General features: G+C 33.9%; 1 protein-coding gene across 1 annotated transcript in view; it reads right to left on the bottom strand.

The window, feature by feature from the left end:
• The window catches only part of LOC114330767 (polygalacturonase), a 72,630-nt gene that overhangs the window by 21,602 nt on the left and 25,428 nt on the right, over nucleotides 1-25,600 (bottom strand). The window contains exon 3 of the mRNA XM_028280179.2: nucleotides 17,553-17,886. Coding sequence (XP_028135980.2) covers nucleotides 17,553-17,886 — 334 coding nt within the window. The remainder of the gene's footprint in view (nucleotides 1-17,552; nucleotides 17,887-25,600) is intronic.

Genomic DNA, 25,600 nt, shown 5'->3' on the forward strand with positions numbered 1-25,600 from the left:
CTGGCTGCTGCTGTAGAGGTTTTACCAATGCCAGTTGAAGATGGAAATTCTACTCTTTTTGCTTTAGAGGAAGTCGACGCACAAGCTATGGAAATAACTCTTACGAACAAGAAAGAGCAACTTGGATCAACCAACAATGAATGTGCTAGACCTTGCCGAGAGGAAAAATCAAAAGGGAGAGAACAAGTTCAGAAAATGTTACAACAAACTGACGATAGTATAAATGATCCCTTATTTTCATCTGATTCAGATGTTTATGAGCCTAGTTCAACCTCTAATTATGAAGAAACCCGCTTTCCAAGAAGGATTAAAGTATTGAAAAGGAAAACACTAAGTAAGAAAAAAAAAATACTTCTTGTCATACTGTTGCCTTAAAACCCCCAAATGTGGTTGACAGATCAGACAACATTGAAAACAATCAACAAGTTATTGAAGAACCTGGCGTGTTCCATGAGAATAATCCGGCTCCCATAGTTGGAGAGCAAGAAGAAGTTTATATACCGGTAGTAGAAAACCGTAGACAAATGGAACAGACTGTACAAGGCATACAAGAAAAAAGGAAAAGAAGAAGAGGAGAAATTGTAGATCCAAGGGACTGGGAAAGGAATGTTCAGTCTGCTAAAAGAAAGAAAGGAGAAGCCTATTTAGGGTTGAAGAAACAAGAAAGTGAAAATGGCAGGAAATACAAATTCAACAATGAGAGGAAAGGTAGAGAAGTGAAAGCTCGTTGTAGATGCAAAAATAGTGCAAAATTTAACTGTACTAAAGTTACAGATCTGGACAGAAATAAACTTTTCAATAATTTATGGAAGAACGTAGACAGTTGGAAAGCTAAGCGAGCTGTGGTTGTATCACTTGTAGAAAAATCACGCCCTGACTATAGACGAAGTACAACTGATGTTGAGAATTCTCGTAAAAATGTGTCTTTTAAATACTACCTAAAAGTGGGAGATGATAAAGTTAGAGTCTGTAAGCAAATGTTTCTGAACACCTTTTGTCTTGGTGAAAAATCAGTAAGATCATGGGTGTTGAAAGGACCTATGGACCAACCACTGCCACAGGAAAATAACCCAGATGATATTGAGAAGGACAATGAGATTGTTCCAAACAATAATGACCAGGAGCAGATAGAACATTCTGAAAAAAGAAACAGTGCTCGGCAGTTTTTGAATTCTCTTCCTAAAATGGAGTCCCATTACTGTCGGGCTAAGACAACAAAACAATATTTAGAACCCAATTGGGAAAATAAATCACAGCTACACAGAGAATATACTCGTTGGTGTGAGGAAAGGAATGTCGTTCAACCTGCCTCAAGATCCCTTTTTCACAAAGTTTTTGTCCTAATGAACCTAGTATTTTTCATTCCAAAAAATGATCAATGCGAAACATGCATCAAGTTTAAGTTAGGTATGGTCACAGCAGAAGAGTACCAGCAGCATCAGAATAGGAAAGAAGGAGCTAGGAATGAGAAGGACAATGATAAGAAGAAAGCAGAAGAGTCAAACAATACATTGGTGGTTGCCGTTGATGTACAAAAAGTGCTTACATGTCCAAACATCAAAGCCTCTTCGTCTTACTACAAAACTAAGCTGAACGTTCACAACTATTCTATTTACAATCTAGCAAACCATGATGTAACATGCTACATCTGGCATGAAGGAAATGGTCAGTTAGATGGGGATATCTTTGCATCTTTGATTGTGAGGTAAAAACAATTAGAAAGATGCCCAGACATAACTGAAGTTATAATTTGGAGTGATGGCTGCACCAACCAGAACAGATGCGAAACCGTATCCAATGCTCTGTTGAGTGTAGCTATTAGTAAAAGAATTACAGTGTATCAAAAGTACCTTGAGAAGGGCCACACCCAAATGGAAGTAGACAGTGTACATAGTACGATTGAAAGGAAGATTAAAAAACATGAACATTTTGTACTTCAGACTTTGTTAGAGACATCAAAGAAGCTCGAAGAATTCCAGGCACCTATTCTGTAGAAACTCTTACTTATAAAGACTTTTCTAGCTTTGCTGATGGTTACTACAAAAGTATCAGACCCGGAAATAAAAAAGGTGATCCTTATGTGACCGACCTACGATGCCTCAAGTACACTTCTGATGGTCAAATTTGGTATAAATTGCAGTTCTCTGATAACTGGACGCTTCTGCCCATACGTCCCAAACCAATAACACAGGTATATTCTCAGATCAAACCACTGTACAACAAGCCGGTCCCCATCTCAGCTAGAAAATTCAAAGACTTGCAAGAGTTGAAAAACCTACTAGAAGAGGATTATCGTTCATTTTATGACAACTTATGTCATGACACTTAGTAAACACTAGTTTAGGTCATACATTTATTGAAATGTAAAACAATTATTAAAAATTATTTAATAAAAATGTGTTTCATGAAAAGTCTTATGTGAATAAAACCACCAAAATTTAGGTACAAGAAGTCTTATGTCTGAGTAAAAATGTCGTATGTTGAAATAAAGTTAAAATATTAATTACAAAAGGTCGTATGTGCGTTGAAAACCTAAAATTAATAACTTACTTATATAAACACATTGTAACATAAAACTAAATAATAAAAATAATCTATAAACAGATTTCCAGATTAATAATATTATTAACTAAAAAAATATAAAGTTTTTTTGCTCTCCTGAAAAGTGCCTCTTTTGACATACTACCTTTTGCAATAACAGTCTCGATATCCTTTTGATAACAACTCCAAAAATACTCAATATGCGTAAAAAATGATAAATACCCAAATTTTAGTTTATTCTGTATCAAATATTGTACCTGTTTTACTATTTCCATAGGGTAATAAATAACCGATATAGAAACGTTTAAATCTTAAATTTTGCTGTGAAAACCATGCAAACGGGGCCATTTAACCTTTTATTTTTAAAAAAGTGAGGGGTCTAAAAGATTCAATTCAACGTGGTTAAATATCCCTTGGAATTAATTTTCAAACGGTTTTTAGATGAACCTGATATCTTAAAAATAAACGGAGTTATTAAAAATTAATCAATAACATTTTTTGGAATAATTTAAAAAAAATAAATTTTGAAAAAGTTTTGGCACATAAATTTTAATGCTATCAACATGTTCGGGGCCCATTTAATAGATATTTTTAAGTACTTTGATAAATGTTAAATAAGTTTATGTTATAAAATGCATCATTTTCCCGTTATTTTAGCTTGAATATTCAGATTTTTTTACTCGCCGAAACATAGGCGTAACCAGGGGTGGTTTTGGGGGTTATAACCCCCTCTTTTGGATGTACTTTGAGCTCTATACGCTTAACACCATTATTATTCCATACCCCCAGAGACTTTCAAGTAGATGTAACCCCTCCCCCCCCTTAGGATCCTGGTTACACCTCTGCGCTGAAAAAAATATATATTCAATTACCTATAACTGACTTTTAGTTAACACTAAAAGGTTTTTCTAGGAAAGGATTTATTTAATTTTTTATTAGCTTCAATTTTGGTGATATTAACTTTTTTGCAAAAACTTTTTTTGAGTTATTGATGAAAAATCGGTTAAAAACATGCATTTTTCTTAAGAAAAATTAAAATTTTTGATCTTCAATGAATCAAAAAGTTTTGATTTATTTTAATAACTTTATATAACAACTTTTGCTTAGAATTTGTCCCTCTATGGAATTATGGGGTTATTTTCAATAGAATAATTTTCACCCCCGAGAAGGGGTGGCATCCACCCCCAGGGTAAAATCGCAAGTTGGCACCATGTCACCTTTGTTCCTTAAAATATCCTCAAACCACTCACCAATTTTCATGCAAATCTATGGAGGTTCAACGAAATCGGAGGTAATAGCTCATATCCACCTGCAGTGACTGTATTAAAACTAGGAATGTATTGATAATCTCCATCAGACACGTTTTCAAATGGATCACTATCAGATTCACTTTCAATTTGTATTGAATTCACGATCAGCACACTAGTCCTGTCGCCAGCGGGGCACAACGGCCTCCTGTATTCAGATGGACTTACCCAAGTTTTTTTTATGTATTTTGACCTGTAGAACACGAATTTTTTGGGTAACAGTTGATCCGCATATCGATAAGATTGTTATAAACCAAGAAGTTGAGGAATCACATTACAGCGATTTCTCGCAAAACAAAACATTTTTTTGTATTTTTTGGGCCATTCTAACCAAAAAATGTTCCTACAAATTTTTTCGTAGGATGCATAGTTTTCGAAATAAACGCGGTTGAACTTTCAAAAAATCGAAAAATTGCAATTTTTGAACCCGAATAACTTTTGATTAAAAAATAAAATACCAATTCTGCTTACCGCATTTGAAAGTTCAAGTCAAATTATATCGGTTTTAGTTATTTGTATTGCTAAAAATTTATTATTTTATTGTTAAAAAAAGCTATAAACACCTAGTACTTGAGTGATGTTTTCAATGATTTCTCATTTAAAATCGAACGAGTAGGTAGAAGAGGTAAAAGTGCAAGCGGGGCTATTTCTACGTAGCATGCATTAAAACGCATGTATTAGGGACGGGAAACACTATGTGTTTATAGCATTTTTAACAATCAAAAAATAAATTTTTAGCAGTGCAAATATTCAAAACAGATATAATTTGACTCAAACTTTTAAAGGCGGTGAGCAGAATTGCTATTTTATTTTTTATTCAAAAGTTATTCGGGCTCAAAAATTGCAATTTTTCGATTTTTTGAAAGTTCAACCGCTTTTATCTCGAAAACTATGCATCCTACGAAAAAACTTGTATTAACATTTTTTGGTTAGAATGACCCAAAAAATACAAAAAAATGTTTTGTTTTGCGAGAAATCGCTGTTACGTAATTCCTCAACTTCTTTGTTTATAACAATCTTATCGACATCCGGATCAACTGTTACCCAAAAAATTCGTGTTCTACGGGCCAAAATACATGAAAAAAACTTGGGTAAGTCCATCTGAATTAAAAAGGCCGTTGTACCCCCCCTGGCGACACGACTACACATTTAAACATTTTTTCATCTGTACGGAGACACTTTTATAGATTTTAATAAAAAAAAACACATTTGTATAGGTAATGTATTTTGGGAAGAACAAGATATGACCTTGAAAATTTCACACAAACTTGAATACTAAATCGGCATAATTCATAGCTCTTGTCAAAATCCAATCATTTAATTATATAACTAAATATTTTCGATTCTAAAATATTATAAAAGGCTTTAAAGAGTCTGAGTCAGAAAAGGGATATATTCAGTTATATTCTTTGTGACATTTTCAAGGTCACAGCTCTTCCCAAAATCCATTACGTATATTTACAATATTTACTTTAAAAATAATTACCGGATACGAAGGTCTGGTAAATCTAACAACGTAAAATTTTTTTTGTGAAAACGATTTTGTCGGTACTTATATGTATAGATTGAGTTTTATATAGGGAACTCCTTAATTATCTCGAAAACGGCTTGCACGATTTTTATAGATTTTGGTGGGTAAGGGTCTTCTAATGCGGCAGATATTACAGTGGTAAATATCTACATTGTTCTCAGATCTTCCGTTTTTCTGGAAATGTAATAAATTTTCTTATTTCAGTGGAACACCCTATATATTATTTGCGTTTTTAAGTCCTTAAGAAATACTGATTATTTTTCATGTATTATTCCCTATACCTAAATGCCGTAATATCAGAGTTGGTGCTACAGTTATTTTTTTTTTAATTTTAAAACAAATTACAAAAATCAATTTTTTATAGTATCACGGCTTAGATACATAAGTAAAAACTATTTTAATCAAATTTAATCTTATCTTATCAGTTCCCCATGAGTAATTTGGGCTAATTTCATTTTACAACATTGTTTTTTAATTGTTAATGCAGCCCGATCGCCCATCCTCTCAAAAGCGCTTAATTAATAAATTAAAACAAAAATAATTTAGGATAAACTATGCCAAAAATTCTTATTGGAGTTGATAAAAGAAGGTTTTAAATTGAATTTAGGCATTTCGCAATTTTAAACATGATATTTTATACTTTTTTTTTTTTTTTTTTTTGTAAGCATTTATTAGCAATCATAATTACATATTATATAAGCTAATTTGATAACAAGTACAATAACATATATCAATGTATTATTGTACACTAAAATGGCGTTATGAGGTACATCACCCAGCGGTTTCACCTCAGTTTCAGCGAAGATCTATGGGCCATAATCTTCGCAATCTTCTGTTGTTTAGTGGCTGCAGTAATGGTAATATTAATTGGTTGGGGTGGTCTTCCAATTTCTCGTGATGTCTGTTGGCTCTTTCTTGAATTACTGTGCTGACTAACGGGATGTTTAGGTCTGTATGAAGGGTTTGGTTGGAAATGTACCACGGGGCATTTGCGATGGTGCGTAGAATTTTTGATTGAGTTCTTTGGATAATTTTTGTGTTTGATTTGCTGGCACAACTCCATAGTTCTATACCGTACGTCCATATAGGTTTGATGACTGTTTTATAAATCAGCAGTTTGTTCTCAATTGAGAGTCGAGATTTTCTACCTATAAGCCAATTTATTTCTTTCACTCTCAACTCAATTTGTTTCTTCTTCTTTAAAATGTGTTGTTTCCAGTTTAATTTAGAATCAAGATGAAGCCCCAGGTATTTGACGATGTTCTGTTGTGGTATGTTGACTTGATTAAGGCTAATATTTGGGCATTGGTCTTTCCTTAGTGTGAAAGTTATATGTGTTGACTTAGTTTCGTTAGCTTTTATCTTCCATTTCTTTAACCACTGTCCAATTTGGTCTAGGTGTTCTTGAAGTTTTAATACTGCAGCTCTTGGATCCTCTTCAGTTGCAAATATTGCTGTGTCATCAGCGAAAGTTCCAATGGTGGTTTGTGGAGAGGTTGGTAAATCGGATGTGTACAGTACATAAAGAAGTGGACCCAATATACTACCTTGTGGGACTCCTGATTGAATTTTGTTACGGTTTGATAGTTCATCCTCCACTTTAGTTTCAAATTCTCTGTGATTTAGATATGATTTTAATAAGTCAAAGTATTTGTTGGGTAGGGATTTTTTGATTTTATAAAGTAATCCTGGGTGCCATACCTTATCAAATGCTTGGCTAATGTCCAGAAAGGCTGCTGTGCAATACTGTTTATTGTCCAAAGCTCTATTAATTACATTTGATATGCGATGGCATTGTTGCACTGTAGAATGACCTTGCCGGAATCCAAATTGGTGTTCTGGGATCCAGTTTTGGAATTCTAGGTCGCTCATAATTCTTTTAAGTAACAGCTTTTCAAGAAGTTTTGACATTATTGGCAGTAGACTTATTGGGCGGTATGATGAAACATCCGTTAAAGCTTTACCAGGTTTCGGTATCATAATTACTTGGGCAATTTTTAGTGATATAGGCCAATACTTAAGTCTTAAGATTGCATTTAATATGTACAATAACTTCATGATACCTTTTTTAGGAAGTTGTTTTAGCATTGTTGCTGTTATGAGATCAGTGCCTGGTGCCTTCTTTTCATTCAAATGATTAATTTCATCTTTGATCTCCTTCGGTGTAATTAAAGTTAGTCGCTCTCGTTGATTAATTGGTAAGGCTAGTTCCTGCTCTACTTCTTGTACTTGGTCATTGTCGTGTGGCTTGAAGACTTCAGTTAGATGTTCAGCAAATAAATCAGCTTTTTCTTTGTTGCTTTTTGCCCATGGTCCTGGTGGTAATGTGTTTTTCCGAATTGGAGGTGAAGTATTTATTGGTTTATTTTTGTTTTTGATTGGTTTCCAGATAGAGTTATCTTGACGCGAAAGGTTTGATACATAGTTTTCAAATGAGTTGTTTCTCATCTATTCTAGAGCTGTTTTTAAGTTTCTTGTTTTGTTATTATAAACTGTCCTGTCGTCTGGTCTGTGAGTTCTTTGCCAAATTGATCTGGCTTTTCGTTTTTCTGCTACTAGTCTTTTTATTTCAAGAGGAATGTTGGTTGAAAATTTTTTTTGTCCAGGTTGAGGGGTAGACTGTTTGGCAGCATTTTGAAGTAAGTTGATTAGATTATTAGTTTCTGTTTCTATTTGTTCGGGAGTTTGCAATCTCACTAGTAGATTTACTTCCTGTTCTATGATTAGCCGGTATGTGTCCCAGTTTGTTTTGAAGTTATGCAGTCGAGGTGTTGGTTTTTTGATTATCACCGTTGTGCTAATTGTGACAATTATGGGACTATGATCTGATGATAAATCAAAACTTGGTACTACATCTGTATATGATTGAGATATTCCGTTTGTAATAAAGAAATCCAATAGGTCTGGTGTTTTATTTGGATCGGTTGGCCAATATGTCGGTGATCCCGTCGATAGGAATGAGTAGCTTTTATCCTGGATAACTTTTGCTAGCTCTCTGCCTTTGGTGGTTGTTAGGCGTGAACCCCATAGCGTATGTTTACAGTTGTAATCTCCACCTGCTATAAATTTTGGCCCTAGAGTTTCGAAAAAGGGTAGAAGATCTTCTTTTGTAAGTCTATGCCTGGGCGGACAATAAATTGCTGTGACAGTTATATCATATGGAAGAGTTTGTATTTTTATCGATGTTGCTTGAATGTGATTTGTTTCGTATTTTAGCATTTCATAATGTTTTATAGTTTCTCTTATCAATATGGCTGAACCTCCGTGGGCTGTACCATCTGGGTGATTTGTGTAATATAATTTATACTTAGGTATCTTGAAGTAGGTTCTGTCTGTAAAATGGGTTTCACTTACTAGTAGTATGTCAATGAAATTTTGTTCCAGAAATAGTTTTATATCTTCTTTATGATTAGGAAGGCCATTGGCATTCCATTGGGCAATTCTTATGAACTTTGACATTGTTAGTTTACTTTATTTACTAGCATGGAAATCATGTTGAGCACCATACTGTTTTGTTGCATTAGCTGGTTAAATAAATTTTTAAACTCTTCTAGAAATTTGGTAAGTATACTCGCTGTATCTTCGTTATTGTTCTGATTATTTGCTGCAGCTTGAGCGTAACTTTCATACTGATTCTGAATCCTGGGTTGTGTATATATTCTGGGTTGTGTATGTATTTGATTTATTGCTGGATTTAATACGTTTCCTCTGTTATGATACCATTTTATACTTGTATTTTTGAGCCTACACTATCGTCATTTTTCGTTTTTTTTTTCAGTTTTAAATTGTTTATAACTGGAAAACGAAACGATTAACTATAGAAAAAAATTTAAAAAACTTACACGATTTTTAAAATTTATTTGAATTCTTTTTAATAAACATTTACGGCATTAGGTATAGGGAATATTACATGAAAAATAATCAGTATTTCTTGAGGACTTCAAAGGGCAAAAAATATACAGGGTGTCCGGTTTGAAATAAAAAAATTTATTAGATTTCCGGGCAAACGGAAATTCTGACAACATTGCAAATAGCACCAGTATAATATCGGCCGCATCACACGACCCTTAAGGCAAGCGTCCACTGACCCGCATCGTACCCGTTTCCGATGGATCGCACCATCGGAAATGCCGAAGGGTTGCTTCGGGAGGCAACTTTTGCGATACGTGCCGATGAATCATTCGAAATGCCGATCAGTGGACGCACCCCACGGAATTTCGCTTGGGCCAGTGGGAGCTAATATACGGCTATTTGCATTTTGACGATCGTCTTGTCCGTAATGAAACAAGTTTTAACTGTTATTTTATATATAGGTATATTCAGAAAAAAATATTACAGGCCATGATAAGTTGATTATGGGGATTAAAATATCATAAATTACTCACTGTTCATGTTTATTAGTCTTTTTCAAGATATCTTGAGTATCTAACTATGAAAATTATTCTCGTTAAAAAGAAACAAACACATTTTTCTATCACAGCAATGAACTTTTTAAAAAATATTAGACTTGTTAATGATGTTTCTGAGAGAAGTGTAAAATTGATGCGAGACATTTTATTATCCCTCACAAAAAATGAAAAAGCAACCAAAGTGTGTTACAATTAGTTGAAAACTAAAAAGTATTTAAGAGTACACAGTAGCGATCAACAGGTAGCAACAAACGCGGTCCAAGATTGCGAAATTTCTGCGAACTTTCAAAAGTGAGGCAACAGTGCGTAGGTAATTCGACACTGACAGTGACGTTTATACTATCAAAAACAATAATTTTTATACACATAGGAGCAAAATGTTGCCAAGTCAGTGACGTTCGATTTCTTGTTATAAAAAAATTGATTTTTAGTAGTTCCAATGTGACCCAAAATCTAGACACGGGATAAAAAAGTTTATTTGAAGAAAGTGTATTTTTTGTCTTTCTTAATGGCGGTACAGGTTCCTTTTTTCAATATTCTGTTTAGTTATAGAGTAATTTCCATATACTAACATATTTCTGAAATTGGGCTCTGTACCGCCATTCTTTATTATATTACGAATATGTGTGCCAAATATCTCGACAAAATATTCAAAATTAGAGCCGCAATCTTGGAACGCGTTTGTTGCTACCTGTTGATCGCTACTGTTTGCTCTTAACCGATTTCAGAAAGGCAACCTTAATTAATCTTTAAAGAAACTTTTACTGATATAGTTACTATTTTCCATTTAAATCAAATTTTGTAACAGCTTTGTGTATTCCTTTATATTCAAATGTATAATTGCTTAAAAAAATGGGTGTGCTATTATGCGGTCTACCATCGTGTTTCTGCTATAGCTTACGGTCTACCGAGAGAATTGGTGTGTAAGCTGTAATATTACTATGCCGATAAAAAAATGTTTACAAATAATTTTTGAATCTATTTTTTAAAAACATGTAGAGTTTGTGTAAAGTTTTATAGGTCCAAAGTTAATAATTTTCAAAATATTTAAAATGACATATGAGAGTTTTATCAGTATAGTGTCATTTTTAAATAATTTAATATCTTTGACATAGGTATGGTTCTTTATATGAGCATTTTTCAGTGCGTCACAAATGATAGAAAAAAAGGTTAGTCCGTGCTAAATACACATTATTTTTTTTTAATTTTAAAAAGATTTTTTTTAAATCAATTTTATTTATTGCATTTATAAAATGGTATTTTCTTTGATTTGTGTAGTCTTATAGATTGTACAGATTAATTTATTTTATATAAAATAATATAATATTATTTAATATTATATTATTAGCGCCATCTATTGACAACTAGATTAAATGTTATAAATGTCACCGACGAAATGTAATTAGAGACGTGCGTTTTTTCTGTTACATACAATTTTATGCGGTAGAGAGAAATCGAAAAATTGTGACGCACTGAAAAATGCTCATGAAAAGAACCATATATGGTATATCAATATAAAATACAATGTGATCACTATTTGCAAATATATATATTTTTTTAAGTGGTACACCCTGTATATTGTATATTAGTATTGCATTTTGTAGTAAATATTACAGGCTTTCTTTTAATATCAGTTTATATGTACCTAGCATGTTTCGTTTTGTAGATATTTAAAAAAGAACTATACATTTTAGGTTTTTTTGGATTTTTTATTACTAAACAGATACATTAAAATATCATACTAATAAATGTAGTTAATATGCATAAATTAATTATTAAATTAAATAAACAACCAATTAATGAACAACCCATAAATAAATAAACAACCAATTTTAAAGTATACCTTAGTAATTTTTCTACCCTAGCAGGTAGTGGCATCGGCAATCCGATCGCTGCCGATACAGTGGACGCAGTATGAAAAGTTAATCCGATGCGTACGATGCGGACCTATGGACGCTTGCCTTTAAGCGCTGGTTTCCTCGAAAGCGGTGCCGACAAACTGCGACCGTAACACTGCGATGAATGACGTGATAAAAAACTGTACAATGCAAAATAATAGCGGTGGTTTTAAAGGATGCGTTCGAAGCCACCGCTTGCTGAGCTTGCACATTCCATTGCCCCAGTGAAGAACCTTGAATTTTTCACCGTAATCTGACGTAATTCATCGCAGTGCTACGGTCGCAGTTTGTCGGAGCCGCTTTCGAGGAAACCAGCGCTTTACTCACTAAATCCCATAAAAATCATACAAGCCGTTTCTGCGATAATTGAGGCGTTCCATACATAAAAGTTACTGTGTATATTCGCGGAGTGCAAGTACTTGGAAGGGGAAACGAGAAAAACCCTGCGCGAGTCGCGGAGAAATATTGCAACTATCTTAAATAATTCATATTGTCAATTGAAATTGTCAAATTGACGTATATTTCATACCTTCTGTCAATGAAGCAGAAAAATTATATATTGCTCCACAATATTGATATGATATGCAATTATTATATAAAGGTAAATTTAATTAATTTTATTTTGCTTGCAGTAATGCATTTTAATAACTAATTTTATTTACTACATACAATTGTTGACGTTTTCATAACATAACCTGAATCTTATTTTTTCTTCTTATTATTTTTTTGGACTATGGCCTTGACAATTATCCAATAACCAGGACTAATATAATTGGCCAATATAATTAAAAGTGCGAATTTTAGTATAGAGCGTAGAAATAGGGGTCGCTTTGCCGAACTTGCACGGTCCCAATAGTCTAGTAAAATAAGATAACACTACATGTAAATCAAAATGTAAATTCGTACAGGTTGGAACAAATTTTATATCAAAGTTTAGGTGAGTACAAAAGATATTTTCAAGAAAGTATCAAAATCATATAAGGGGATCATTGTTTAAATAATTAAAAAGGGGTCATTTTTGCACAATATGTACTTTTTTAACTGCTGAGCTAATTTACATTTTAATGAAGGTCTTTAGGGTTTTTTCTACAAAGCTGAAGGACAAATCTTTCACCTAAGACTTACAAATTTGACCCCCAATTTATTTAAATATTTATATATAAATTTTAAAAATCAAATTCGCAAAAAAGTATTTTTTGCGGTTTAAATAAGCACTATAAATAATTTTATTTAATAGGAATTTTCGCTATATTACCAGTATTAAGCAAAAAAAAATTGGTTAAAAAATATTTAATAATTTATGAGATATTTCATTTAATTATCAAATGTTACTATATTTTCAATTGCAAAAACGCGTTTGTTACCAACAGAATATAAAACTGTGTAAAACCTCGTTACTTTTATGTTTATGTATGTTTTCGATAAATGTATTGATAAATTAAAATTTCAATTTAACTCCATTCTAAAATGACATTTGAAAATTGTTGTAATTTTTTTATAATTATTTTTTTTAATAACGTCAGGGGGATTAAAGATTTTGAAATACTGTTCCGATAATCCGGTTCCTGGAAATTTTTCACTAATTAACAAAATTTTTTTGTCATTTTTTCTTCTTATTTTTTTCCTTATAGTAAAAGATATAGTTTGACTTATAGAGGGGGTTTCATTAAGAATGTCCAATCTCTGAGTTGTCGATTCTAGATCTCAAAATATTAAGATTTAACCAAAATCACTTCAATAAAATATGGCTCCTTATTGAGTTACAGAGTGCTTTATTTAAAAATTTAAAAATTATTTTTGCTCAGTATTTTAAATTTATTCGACATATCCTTTTCATACTTGGTAGAAAGTGTAGGTACTATACACCCTATGAAATTATGTTAAATACAAGTTTCCAGCTATTACCAGAGGCGTACGACAGGCGGACAGGGGAAAGCAAATGGTTGACCCTTCCCAAATTCTACGTCACTGGCGAAATTGTCATTTTAGCGCAATTTTTAGATTCTCTCATACTCCCAATGTAAATAACTTACTTTTCACTCGTAACAATAAAGTCATTAGTTTTCGAGATATTTGCAGTTAAACATGTAACGGCACAGATATTTTATTTTGATTAAGGTTTTGTGCCGCTTAATTTTAGAGTAGTATATTATTCATTTAGTCCAGAAAGCCACTGCGCATCCGCTAGGAAAAATATTCTGATTCGGATTTTTTGCACAATCTTACTCAAAAAGGACTCCTTTTAACAAATTTCCATGTTGCCAGGACCAAAAGATGGTCAAAAATTTTTTAAACGTTTTTCTTTTGTTTTTTTCCTGAAATGATTTTTGTTGCATGGAAAAAAGTTTTTTTAGGTTTTTTGGATCATTCCAAACAGAAAAGGTCTTTAGTGACTATTCTCTAAAAATGATAGTTTTTGACATATAAGCGATTAAAAATTGAAAAATTGCGAAATCGGCCATTTTTAACCCTCAAAAACTATGTGAAAAACTGAAAATTTGAATGTTGCCAAGGTAGGTAGATATCCTTTAAACATCGATTGATGAAATGCCGAAGAGTTTTTTGCAATACAATATTCAAAACTCCTTTGTTTTTTAATTGCTAATCAAGCGTGCGCGACACTGTTTTCCACTTCGACAGTATGGTGCAAACGAAAGGAATAAATTCGTGATTTCGTAAACCGGCGACTTTAAGGAAAAATCACGAAACAGGTCGATTTTTATTTTTAAGTTATGATATTGTGGCATATATGGTATACTAGTGACGTCATCCATCTGGACGTGATGACGTAATCAATGATTTTTTTAAATGAGAATAGGGGTCGTGTGCTAGCTCATTTGAAAGGTTCTTCAATTCTCTATTCAGTAATATAAACATTTACATAATTATTTATACAGGGTGTCCCAAATTTTTTTACTAAATTAAATTATTTGACAAAAAAAGAAGTAGGAGGACACCCTGTATAAATAATTATGTAAATGTTTACATTACTGAATAGAGAATTGCAGAACCTTTCAAATGAGCTACCACACAACCCCTATTTTCATTTAAAAAAATCATCGATTACGTCATCATGCCCAGACGGATGACGTCACTAGTATACCATATACGCCACAATATCATAACTTAAAAATAAAAATCGACTTGTTTCGGGATTTTTCCTTAAAGTCGCCGGTTTACGAAATAACGAATTTATTCCTTTCATTTGCACCATACTGTCGGTGGAAAATAGTGTCGCGCACGCTTGATTAGTAATTAAAAAACAAAGGAGTTTTGAATATTGTTTTGCAAAAAACTCTTCGGGATTTCATCAATCGATGTTTAAAGAATATCTATCTACCTTGGTAACATTCAAATTTTCAGTTTTTCATATAGTTTTTGAGGGTTAAAAATGGCCGATTTCGCAATTTTTCAATTTTTAATCGCTTATATGTCAAAAACTGTCATTTTTAGAGAAAAGTCACTAAAGACCTTTTCTGTTTGGAATGATCCAAAAAACCTAACAAAACTTTTTTCCATGCAAAAAAAATAATTTTAGGAAAAAAACAAAAAAAACGTTTAAAAAATTTTTGACCACCTTTTGGTCCTGGCAACATGCAAATTTGTTAAAAGGAGTCCTTTTTGAGTAAGATTGTGCAAAAAATCAGAATTAGAATATTTTTCCTAGCGGATGCGCAGTGGCTTTCTGGACTAATTCTTAACGATAAAATCATTAGTTTTGGAGATATTTGAAACTAAAAATTAAGCGGCACAATATATTAATCAAAATAACTAAATAACTGTTCCGTTACATGTTTAACTTCAAATATCTCGAAAACAAATGACTTTATCGTTATGAGTATAGAGGATGTTATTCACATAAACAGTATTGGAGAATTTAAAAATTGTGCTAAAATGGCAATTTCACCAGTGACGTAGAATTTGGGAAGGGTCAACCATTTGCTTTCCCCTGTCCGCCTGTCGTACGCCTCTGGTAATAGCCGGAAACCTGTATTTAACATAATTTCATAGGGTGTATAGTACCTACACTTTCTACCAAGTATGAAAAGGATATGTCGAATAGTTTTAAAATACTGAGCAAAAATAGTTTTTAAATTTTTAAATAAAACAGCCTGTAACTCAATAAGGAGCCATATTTTGCTTTAGTGATTTTGGTTAAACCTTAATATTTTGAGGTCTAGAATCGACAACTCAGAGATTGGATATTCTTAAGGAAACCCCCTCTACAAGCAAAACTATATATTTTACTATAAGGAAGAAATAAGAAAAAAAAACGACAAAAAAATTTTGTTAATTAGTGAAAAATTTCCAGGAACCCGATTATCGGAACAGCATTTTAAAATGTTTAATCCCTGCGACGTTATTAAAGAAACAAATTCTAAACAAATTAGAACAATTTTCAAATGTCATTTTAGAGGGGAGTTAAATTGAAATTTGAATTTATCAATACATTTATCGAAATCATACATAAAAATAAAAGTAGTGAGATTCTATGCAGGTTTATATTCTTTTGGTAACAACCGCGTTTTTGCAATTGAAAATATAGTAACAATTGATAAACAAATTAAATATCTCAAATTCTTAAATATTTTTTAACCAATTTATTTTTTCTTAATACTGGTAACATAGCGCAGCTTGTCCTGTTAAATAAAATAAATTTATAGTGCTTATTTAAAACACAAAAAATATTTTTTTGCAAATTTGATTTTTAAATTTTATATATAAATATTTAAATAAATAGGGGGTCAAATTTAATTTATTAAGCCTTAGGTGAAAGATTTGTCCTTCAGCTTTGTAGAAAAAAACCATAAAGATCTCCATTAAAATGTAAATTACCTCAGCAATTAAAAAAGTAAGTATTGTGCAAAAATGGCCCCTTTTTAATTATTTAAACAATCATCCCCTTATATGATTTGGATACTTTCTTGAAAATATCTTTTTTATTCACCTAAACTTTGATATCAAATTTATTCCAACCTGTACGGAATTACATTTTGATTTTTTTTTTATTTTATTAGGCTAATAATAATATTTAGTTCATAAATAGCTATTTATTTTAGCAGCGCTACCGCAAGGTTTTAAAATTTCAGTACCGGACCCGTGTATCTGGTAACGGCGGAAACGTGTTAATAAAATTGAAGGATATTAAAAAGAAAAAGGCTTAATTTTCCCAAAGAAGAGTACTAGGGTTGGATCCCGCGTATGAAAAAAAGTTGATTAATAGCAAGCTGAAAATTTGTTAATAGCTTAATTTGTGTCTAGTCGGATAAACTTTGATATATGGGAACACTGTAACAGGGGCAGTTTTAATTGTGGAACAGGTTAAAAATTTGGAACGGTCATGCCACGGAAACGGCAGATTTATTTTGTCCGACAGAACAGACTTAAACTCTCCGAACAGAGATTAAACTCTCATGCAAAAATTAGACTTCTATTTATCACCTGTCATAATTCCTGTCATAATTCCTGTCATTTGACATATTCTACATGTTCCACTCATTAGAACGTCCATTTGGTGATAAATAGCTGTCTGATTTTTGCATGAGAGTTTAATCTCTGTTCGGAGAGTTTAAGTCTGTTCTGTCGGATAAAATACATGACATGTATTCATGTAAACACACATTGTGCCGTTTTCGTAGTCTGACCGTTCCAAATTTTTAACCTGTTCCACAATTAAAACTGCCTCTGTTCCATTGTTCCCATATATCAAAGTTTGTCCGAATAGACACCCTTAAGCTATTAACAAATTTTCAGCTTGCTATTAATCAACTTTTTTTCATACACGGGATCCAGACCTATACCAAATATAATATGTAAAAATTTTATACTTTTTGTGTGTTGGTTATATTAACTATATCTTTCTTACCTGACATAAAGATATTTTCATACGTTACGTTTTGAATCCTCCCATTATATGCGTCGGCATGAGTTTTCACGTGAATGCCATTTGCAGATCTAGCAATAACAGAATCTTTTATAACAACGTTGGTAATAGTATTTTCTTGGAACGTAGTGTAACTGAAACCTGCAGATAGACTAAGACCATGGCCACCAGCACAGTACATATTTCTTACAAGGATATTATATCCGTGACGGATAGCAATACAGTCATCCTGGTTAATTACTGTGCTATCTTCTATAATGAGATTTGAAGCGGCTGATACGTCGAAACCATCTGTATTATGTCCGGTAAAATTATTCTAAAAAAAATTAGCCTAAATATTATTACTAGCTAAAATAGTTAGCAATGTAATCTAGTCTTGTAAAAGCCTAATGCGACAAGTCTTGCAGTCTGTCCGGTTCCTTTGGCTATAGTTAAACATTGAATGATGCTTAATTAACGTCATTTTATTTTTTTATATCCCGAACAATAATTTTGTATTTATTATTTTAAACAAATTATATTATACAGGTTCATTATATTAAACCCCGTGTGGGATGCGGGCCACTAAGTAGAATACAGCCACAGGATCTCCTCCTTGCCGTAAGAAGCGACTGCAGGAGCAACTGACCGTTGTCCCTACTTAAAATTCCATCTCGTCCTTTACCTACCTACCTATTTACCTAAAACCTATCTCAACCACACCCCGAGTGTTGGATGAGTCCTTTTGACCGTGTTTGAGTGGATGGGGTCCATTTTGCGCGAGGGGTGTTTGTGGCATATATATGTCGCGCACCCTACACACAAACTGCGTAACTTGCGCCTCTCACCATTCACACACTCCTAAATTCCTTAAACTGTGACCGGAAGGTCGATAAACGTTCCTGACGGAGGGCAGCAGCGACCGCCAGTACCAAGTTAAGGCGTATAGGAAATTATCCTGAACCGGCTTATCATTAGGTTTTCACAAGCGGAGCTGTACCAGCAGAAAGGTTGTGATACTGAGATGCAATAGGGCAGGGGAAACCATTGCATAATCATTCCCAGGAAAGTTATGCGTGATGTCGTCGAATGAAATGCCTCGGATGTTGTCACGCAGCCCGGTTGACGACCAGCGCTACCTTGAGTCCGGGTCAAGTAGTGCAAAATTGGCCACCGGCCACGCAAATTTTAATGACCAGGCATCTTGTGGAAATTCAGCTACTGGTCTAAGTACAAAAAGAAAAACTGAAACTCAGACAGATATTGAAAGTCGGTACATGGAACGTACAAGGGTTAAAGATGATCACAGGTAAGCTAGCAATTATTGAAAACGAGCTAGCAAGAGGCATTATAGAAATCTCTGGACTAGCTGAAACTTATTGGTTAGGAGAGGGCCATTTCAGAACACATAATGGCAATAATTATACTTACTTGTCTGGCGCTGAGACCCAGAACTATACAGGTGTTGCCATTCTGGTCTCACCAAGATTAAAAAAGTCTGTCGTCGAATTTAAAGCTGTGAGCGATAGGATAGTTCTCCTTAAACTGGAAGGCAAACCATATAAACTTAATATCATACAAGTTTATGCACCAACCAGCACATCAGATGACATAAAGATCAAGAAGTTCTACGAAAAACTGGAAACGACAATCGCCAACATACCAAATAAAGAGCTTACTTTAATATGTGGCGACTTCAATGCAATAGTTGGCAACACTACACAGAATGACGACATAAAGAATGTACTGGGGAAGACCGAATGACTCAATACCAAGAAACGACATTAAAATGGTGATAGGCGACACAAACGCCAAGATCGGAAAAGAAGAAGAGTACATAGGGGTAATAGGGAAACATAGTTTGCATAGAGACACAAATGAGAATGGCCAGTTTCTAATAGATTTCGCAGCTGGAAAGAATATGATTATCAGTTCGACATGCTTCCCACATCGGGACATACATAAGGGCACTTGGATATTACCTGACGGAAACACAATAAATCAAATAGACCATATACTGACTGAAAAAAGAATGGCGACGAGTATATTAGATGTAAAAAGCAGATGTGGCGCAAGCTGTGACTCAGACCATCTACTAGTGCAGACACGGTTTAGATGCAAAATCAGTCGACAGGTAAAGGAAAAATATCCAAAACAAGAAAAACTTAACTTAGATAACCTAAAAGTCCCTGAGGTACAAGAAAGATTTGAGAGAACAGTGGATGAAAAATTACTAGAAGAAAACAGAACAGACTCCATAATAGAAAATCAATGGAACACCATAAGCAGTATCATACTAAACACAGCGAAAGAAGTCATAGGAACAAAGACACAACGGAGAGAAGAAACATGGTTCGATGAAGAATGCAAACAAGCTGTACAGGAAAAAAATGAAGCACATACGAATTACATACTCAGACGTACTAGAGAGAGAAAAACAGAATTTGAGAACAAAAGACGAAAAGCAGATAAACTGTGCAGGCAGAAAAAGAGAAAGTACGAAAACCAACGGATACTAAACATAGAGTTTAAGGAAAACGAACCACGTAGTGCATACCAACTTATTAAACATTTAAGACAGGGATACAAACCGAAGACTAGCCTCTGCAAAAATAAGAAGGGTGAAATCATTAGCGATATGGACGAAATTAAGATAACCTGGATGACATATTTTAAGGAAGTATTAAACAAAGGGGCACAACCACCATTACAACAACAGAGGCAGCAGCAGGCATGGCAGGAGGTACAACAACAAGAGCTGGGGGAAGATGGAGAAGAAAATGAATTAACTAGACCCCCAACGCTAGAGGAGGTCCAAACGGCAATCCACATACAAAAAAGCCATAAAGCACCGGGAATAGATAAAATACCGGCAGAACTACTCAAGCAAGGAGGAAGGAATTTGACACAACAGATGTATCAGCTAATACGAAAGATATGGATAGAAGAAGAAATCCCCCAACAATGGAAGAAAAGTATAATCTGCCCTATTCATAAAAAAGGAGACAAACTGTTGTGTCAGAATTATAGAGGCATTTCTTTACTTTGTTAGAGATACAAAATATTCACAAACATCATTAATCGAAGACTTCAACCTCTCACGGAAAAAATCATCGGGGAATATCAAGCAGGGTTTAGGCAAAATAGATCTACCATTGACCAACTATTTACAGTTAAACCAATACTAGCCAAAGCATGGGAATATGACATGGACGTTTACAATCTCTTTGTAGATTTTAAACAAGCCTATGATTCAATAGATAGAACAATTCTACCTAATATATTGGAAGAATTTGGCATACCATCAAAATTAATACGACTAGTGCAAATGACAATGACAGAAACAGAAGCACAAGTATGTATTCAAGGACAGATCACTAATGCGTTTACGATAACGCAAGGACTGAAACAAGGCGACGGACTGGCTCCAACGCTTTTTAATCTTGTTCTTGAATATGTAATTAGACGGTTGACGGTAAGCGGAAATAACATACTTACAAACAAATCTACCCAATTAGCAGCATATGCGGATGATATAAACATAATGAGCAGAACAATGAATGCAGCGGAAGAAACCTACGTTGAGTTGAAACAGAGTGCAGAAGCAGTAGGGCTAGCAATAAACACAAATAAAACAAAACTACTCATACAAACCAGATCAAATAGACCGGCGCAACAACACTTTATTGACGATATAGAACATGTGAATAGATTCACGTACCTAGGAATGGATCTGGTTGCAAGCAATGAAGAAGAACCGGAAATAAATAGAAGGCTTGTGCTGGCAAATAAAGCCTATTTCGCGATGGGCCACATATTCAAATCGCGAGACGTACACCGGAAAACAAAACTCCGGGTATATAAAACAATAATCAGGCTCATAGTAAGTTATGGCTGCGAAACATGGGTGGTGACACAGAAATCTGCCAATGCATTAGATGTGTTTGAAAGAAAAGTATTACGTAGGATACTGGGCCCAATAAGTGAAAATAACAACTGGCGAATTAGGTATAATAGAGAAATATACGAGCAATATAGCGAACCAACTCTAGCACAACACACTAAACCGCAGAGATTACGGTGGGCAGGGCACGTGGTCCGCATGCATGAGAATAGAATCCCCAGAAAATTGCTGAATGCAAGAATGCAGGAAAGAAGACCTGTTGGAAGACCTAAAAAGAGATGGGAAGACGAAGTCAATGAGGATGCCAGGAACTTTCTGGGAACGCGTTCATGGAAAAGAACAGCGGTAAATCGAAATGATTGAAGAAGCTTATTGAAGGAGGCCAAGGCTCGATTTGGGCTGTAGTGCTATTGGATGGATGGAAGTTCGGTATAGGCCAGAGAAACGAAAGAGGTGACTGTTTAATCGAGTTTGCTACCACAAACAATTATTATTCTATCATGAATACTCGATTCAAATACCATGTACGTCGACTTTATACTTGGAAAAGTCCTGGAGATAGGTCTAGAAATCAAGTAGATTACATCCCTACCAATATTCGCTGGAGATCGTCAATTCAAACAGTCAGATCATATCCAGGGGCGATATGCGGATCCGATCATATTCTACTCGTAGCTAAAATAAAGCTTAAACTTAAAGCGCCCAACAAACGAAAAGAGACAAATAGGATAGAACTAAGAAAGGAGGGCGACGAAGTATATATCCAGGAAGTACATAAAATAATGCCCTCTATTCGTAACTGAACATTACAAGAAATATGGGAGACTTTTAAACATTGGGTGCGTTCGGACGACCATAGCGGCTGGCTGTCAGCAGAAATCGGCTGAGTGGTTGTATCCAGCCGTGATAGGGAAAGCTTAGTAAATCTCTCAGCGGCTGACTTCCAGCGGTGACGTCTGACAGCTACTGCTGGCTCAGCTGTCCAGCCGCTGTGGTCGTCCGAACGCACCCATTGTGTAACGACACCAAATGATCATCCAAAGATAAATAATCCTGTGAAACGGAAACACTGGATAACAGATGAAACCTTTCAAATCATTGAGAATAGAAGAAATTTTTGTCAAAGTGGCGTGCATAGTGAAAGGGAAAAAGCTAGTTTAAGAAACCTCGATAGAGAAATAAAACGAAGGTGCAAGGCAGACAATGGCGCCCATATAAAAATTTTTAGGGGGGCCAAACGTGAAGATGTTGCACATTACATTTTGTATATTTCGGATGACAATATATACAGTAGACTCTCTCTATAACGAACACGGATATAACGAGGTTTCGCTTATAACGAGGTACATTAGGTGTCCCATGAAATTCCTATTAAACTATAACGCTCTATAACGAGGCATATTGGGTTACAACGAGGAAAATTGAAATCGAAGAATACGTGTCTTTACCTGTTTTTAGCGTTGTAATGGTCATAAATAAATAAATACCCCAACTGCCTGTACATAGAAATGCCCAACATCTGTCTTATTATCGAGGCCAGTGCTCTAATAAACTCGGCCACCTGTAATAAACTTCTGCCTGTTTATCGACAGATATTGAATATTATAGGAAATTTACAATTTATGACGGTGAAGTCTCATTGTTTACTGTTCAGGTTGACCATCGACACCTAATAAACTATGTAGGAGGCATCAAAACAAGTCATCATATTATTGTTTTTTGATATAACGAGATCCGCTTATAACGAGATAATTAGTTCACCATTTCAGTTCTCGTTATTGAGGGAGTCTACAGTCCGTCTAATATACTTACCGTTGCATGTCATTATCTACGTCAGAGATCTAAATTGACATAGTTGCCAAAGTATAACAAAAAATCCTGAATCCATTTTAAATCAAATAGATCACATAATTACTGCGATGTGGATTATACAACAAAACACATTAATATTCAATGTAAATAAATAAAAACATTAGAAATAGAAAATAAGAATTAAGTTATAATCTTACGTTAAAGTAAATAATAAAAACAATAAATATAATAAAACAAATACTTATAGTAAAGAATAAAGACAAATCTGAAGTGTCAATATCGCAACTGTCAAATACATGTTACCAATTTATGCCAAAATGTCACCTTCGTTCGATTACAGTTACAGTGTGTTCCGAATAAAATTTGCTTCATAAAAACGCTTTATAATCCATTTATACAAATTAAATGAAACATATTATTGTGTATTGCTCTAAATTAACATTAATAGAAATCTTCAAATATTATTTCTACGCGTATATAATAAAATATGTCTAGTTATACATACATATAATTAATTATATTATATATAAATATTAATTACATATAATATATGTTATTAACATTAATTACATATAACTATAATATAGCTATACAATATGCAATTCCAGTGTACTCGAAAAAATGATTCAAAAATAGAACACACCTACCGCCTAAATATTTCGTGTTGGTATCATATGACGTCGCGGGCTATGACGTGGATGACGTGCAACGGTAAGTATATTAGACGGATTATACTGTAGTTTAAACCACCTAAAAAACCTAGTTTGAACCCTGTTGTGAGAAATTATTCATACATTTAAATACTAGACCAAGTTTTTAAATGGAAATGTCATGGGTACCACAAAAGTTGTGCCTCTCTTTAAAACCCGTTTGAAAAGAATACAATGCTTGCAAAGTCCTGCCTTCAACTTTGGCGAGTAGACTAACCATGAGTATGTGTCGAACCAAGTTTTATTTTAAAATCTTAAAAAGGAGCTCCCTTTATTTTTTGCAGATTTAGAATCCTTATGAAAAATAAGTCACATATATTCCAAACACTTTTAGAATCGATAGATGGCGCAAAAAAATCGCATTTTCCGATAATAGCTCCATCCGTCAACAATTCTAAAAAAACTTTCAAATAAATGTTACTTATTTTTTGAGGAGGAAACTCAATCTGCAATAAAAACGGGGGTTCCTATTTAAGATTTTAAAGTTAACTCTCACCCCCACCTCCCGACTGTGGAATGAAAAATCCTGTTTGGTATCATTCTATAGATTTTTGAAAAATATTAAACACGTGTTTTTTAGTTTTTCATTTGGAAGTATATTTCTCGCGATATTAGACCGTTTCTATAATTTTGCTATGGTATCACGATATATCGCTTTTTCCGATTATAGCGCTCTCTATCCACAATTCGCAAAATGGCTCGAATAAAATTTGCTTATTTTTACAAGGAAAATCCAAATTTGCGACAAAAATTAGGGGTTCCATTTAAGATTTTAAAGTTACCCTCCGCTCCACACCCAGGGGTTGAAGTGGGGATTTTTCAGTTTTTCGGTCCGATGTTCATTTCGCGAATTATTCGACCTTTCCGCTACTTTTGGGACACCCTGTATATAACAAGTCATTTGTCATGAAATATCACCTGTTTTTCATTTAAATAAAATTGTTCTGTTCATCATGAATGACTTTTTCGTTTCCCATGAAGAGTATATTATGTACGTAAAAAGTATTGGAGAATCTAAAAATGGCACTAAAATAGTAATTCCTCCAGTGGCGTAGAATTTGAGAAGGGTCAATTATTCACTATCCCCTGTCGTACGCCTCTGGTAGTAGCTATAAACGCTTAATTAGTCGTATAACAGTGTATAGTAGTCGCACTTTCTGCCAAGTATGAAAAGGATACGTCGAATAGTTTTAAAATTCTGTGCAAAAATAATTTTTAAATTTTTAGATAAACCACCCTGTAACTCATAGACTACAGGCCCATGTCCAAAAATGGATGGGTCATATGAACCAGCAGATGATGTATATAGCACGATATAAGAGCATAAAATATTAAGATTCAGCACTATGCCGTCACTTGTAAGCAGTCCAACTGAGTGCTGATGAGAATTCAAAAGTGCAGGTAGAGTGGATACATTTTAGTCATATATTTTTGTACGGCATTTTTACCATCAATAAATCGTTGAAAAATAATAAGAAAGCGCCCAGTGCCGTAAAAAATGGTGAGCCACAAAGTTGGTAATTTTTTTTGATTTTCTGAAAATTTCCAGGGTAAATTTGGTCATTTCATTCTGTACGGCATCAGTTTCATACTGTTTCAATACAACTTCTAATCCATTATTCCGC

The sequence above is a fragment of the Diabrotica virgifera genome, chromosome 4 (assembly GCF_917563875.1).
Source record: "Diabrotica virgifera virgifera chromosome 4, PGI_DIABVI_V3a".
In the NCBI taxonomy this organism is placed as follows: Eukaryota; Metazoa; Arthropoda; class Insecta; order Coleoptera; family Chrysomelidae; genus Diabrotica; species Diabrotica virgifera.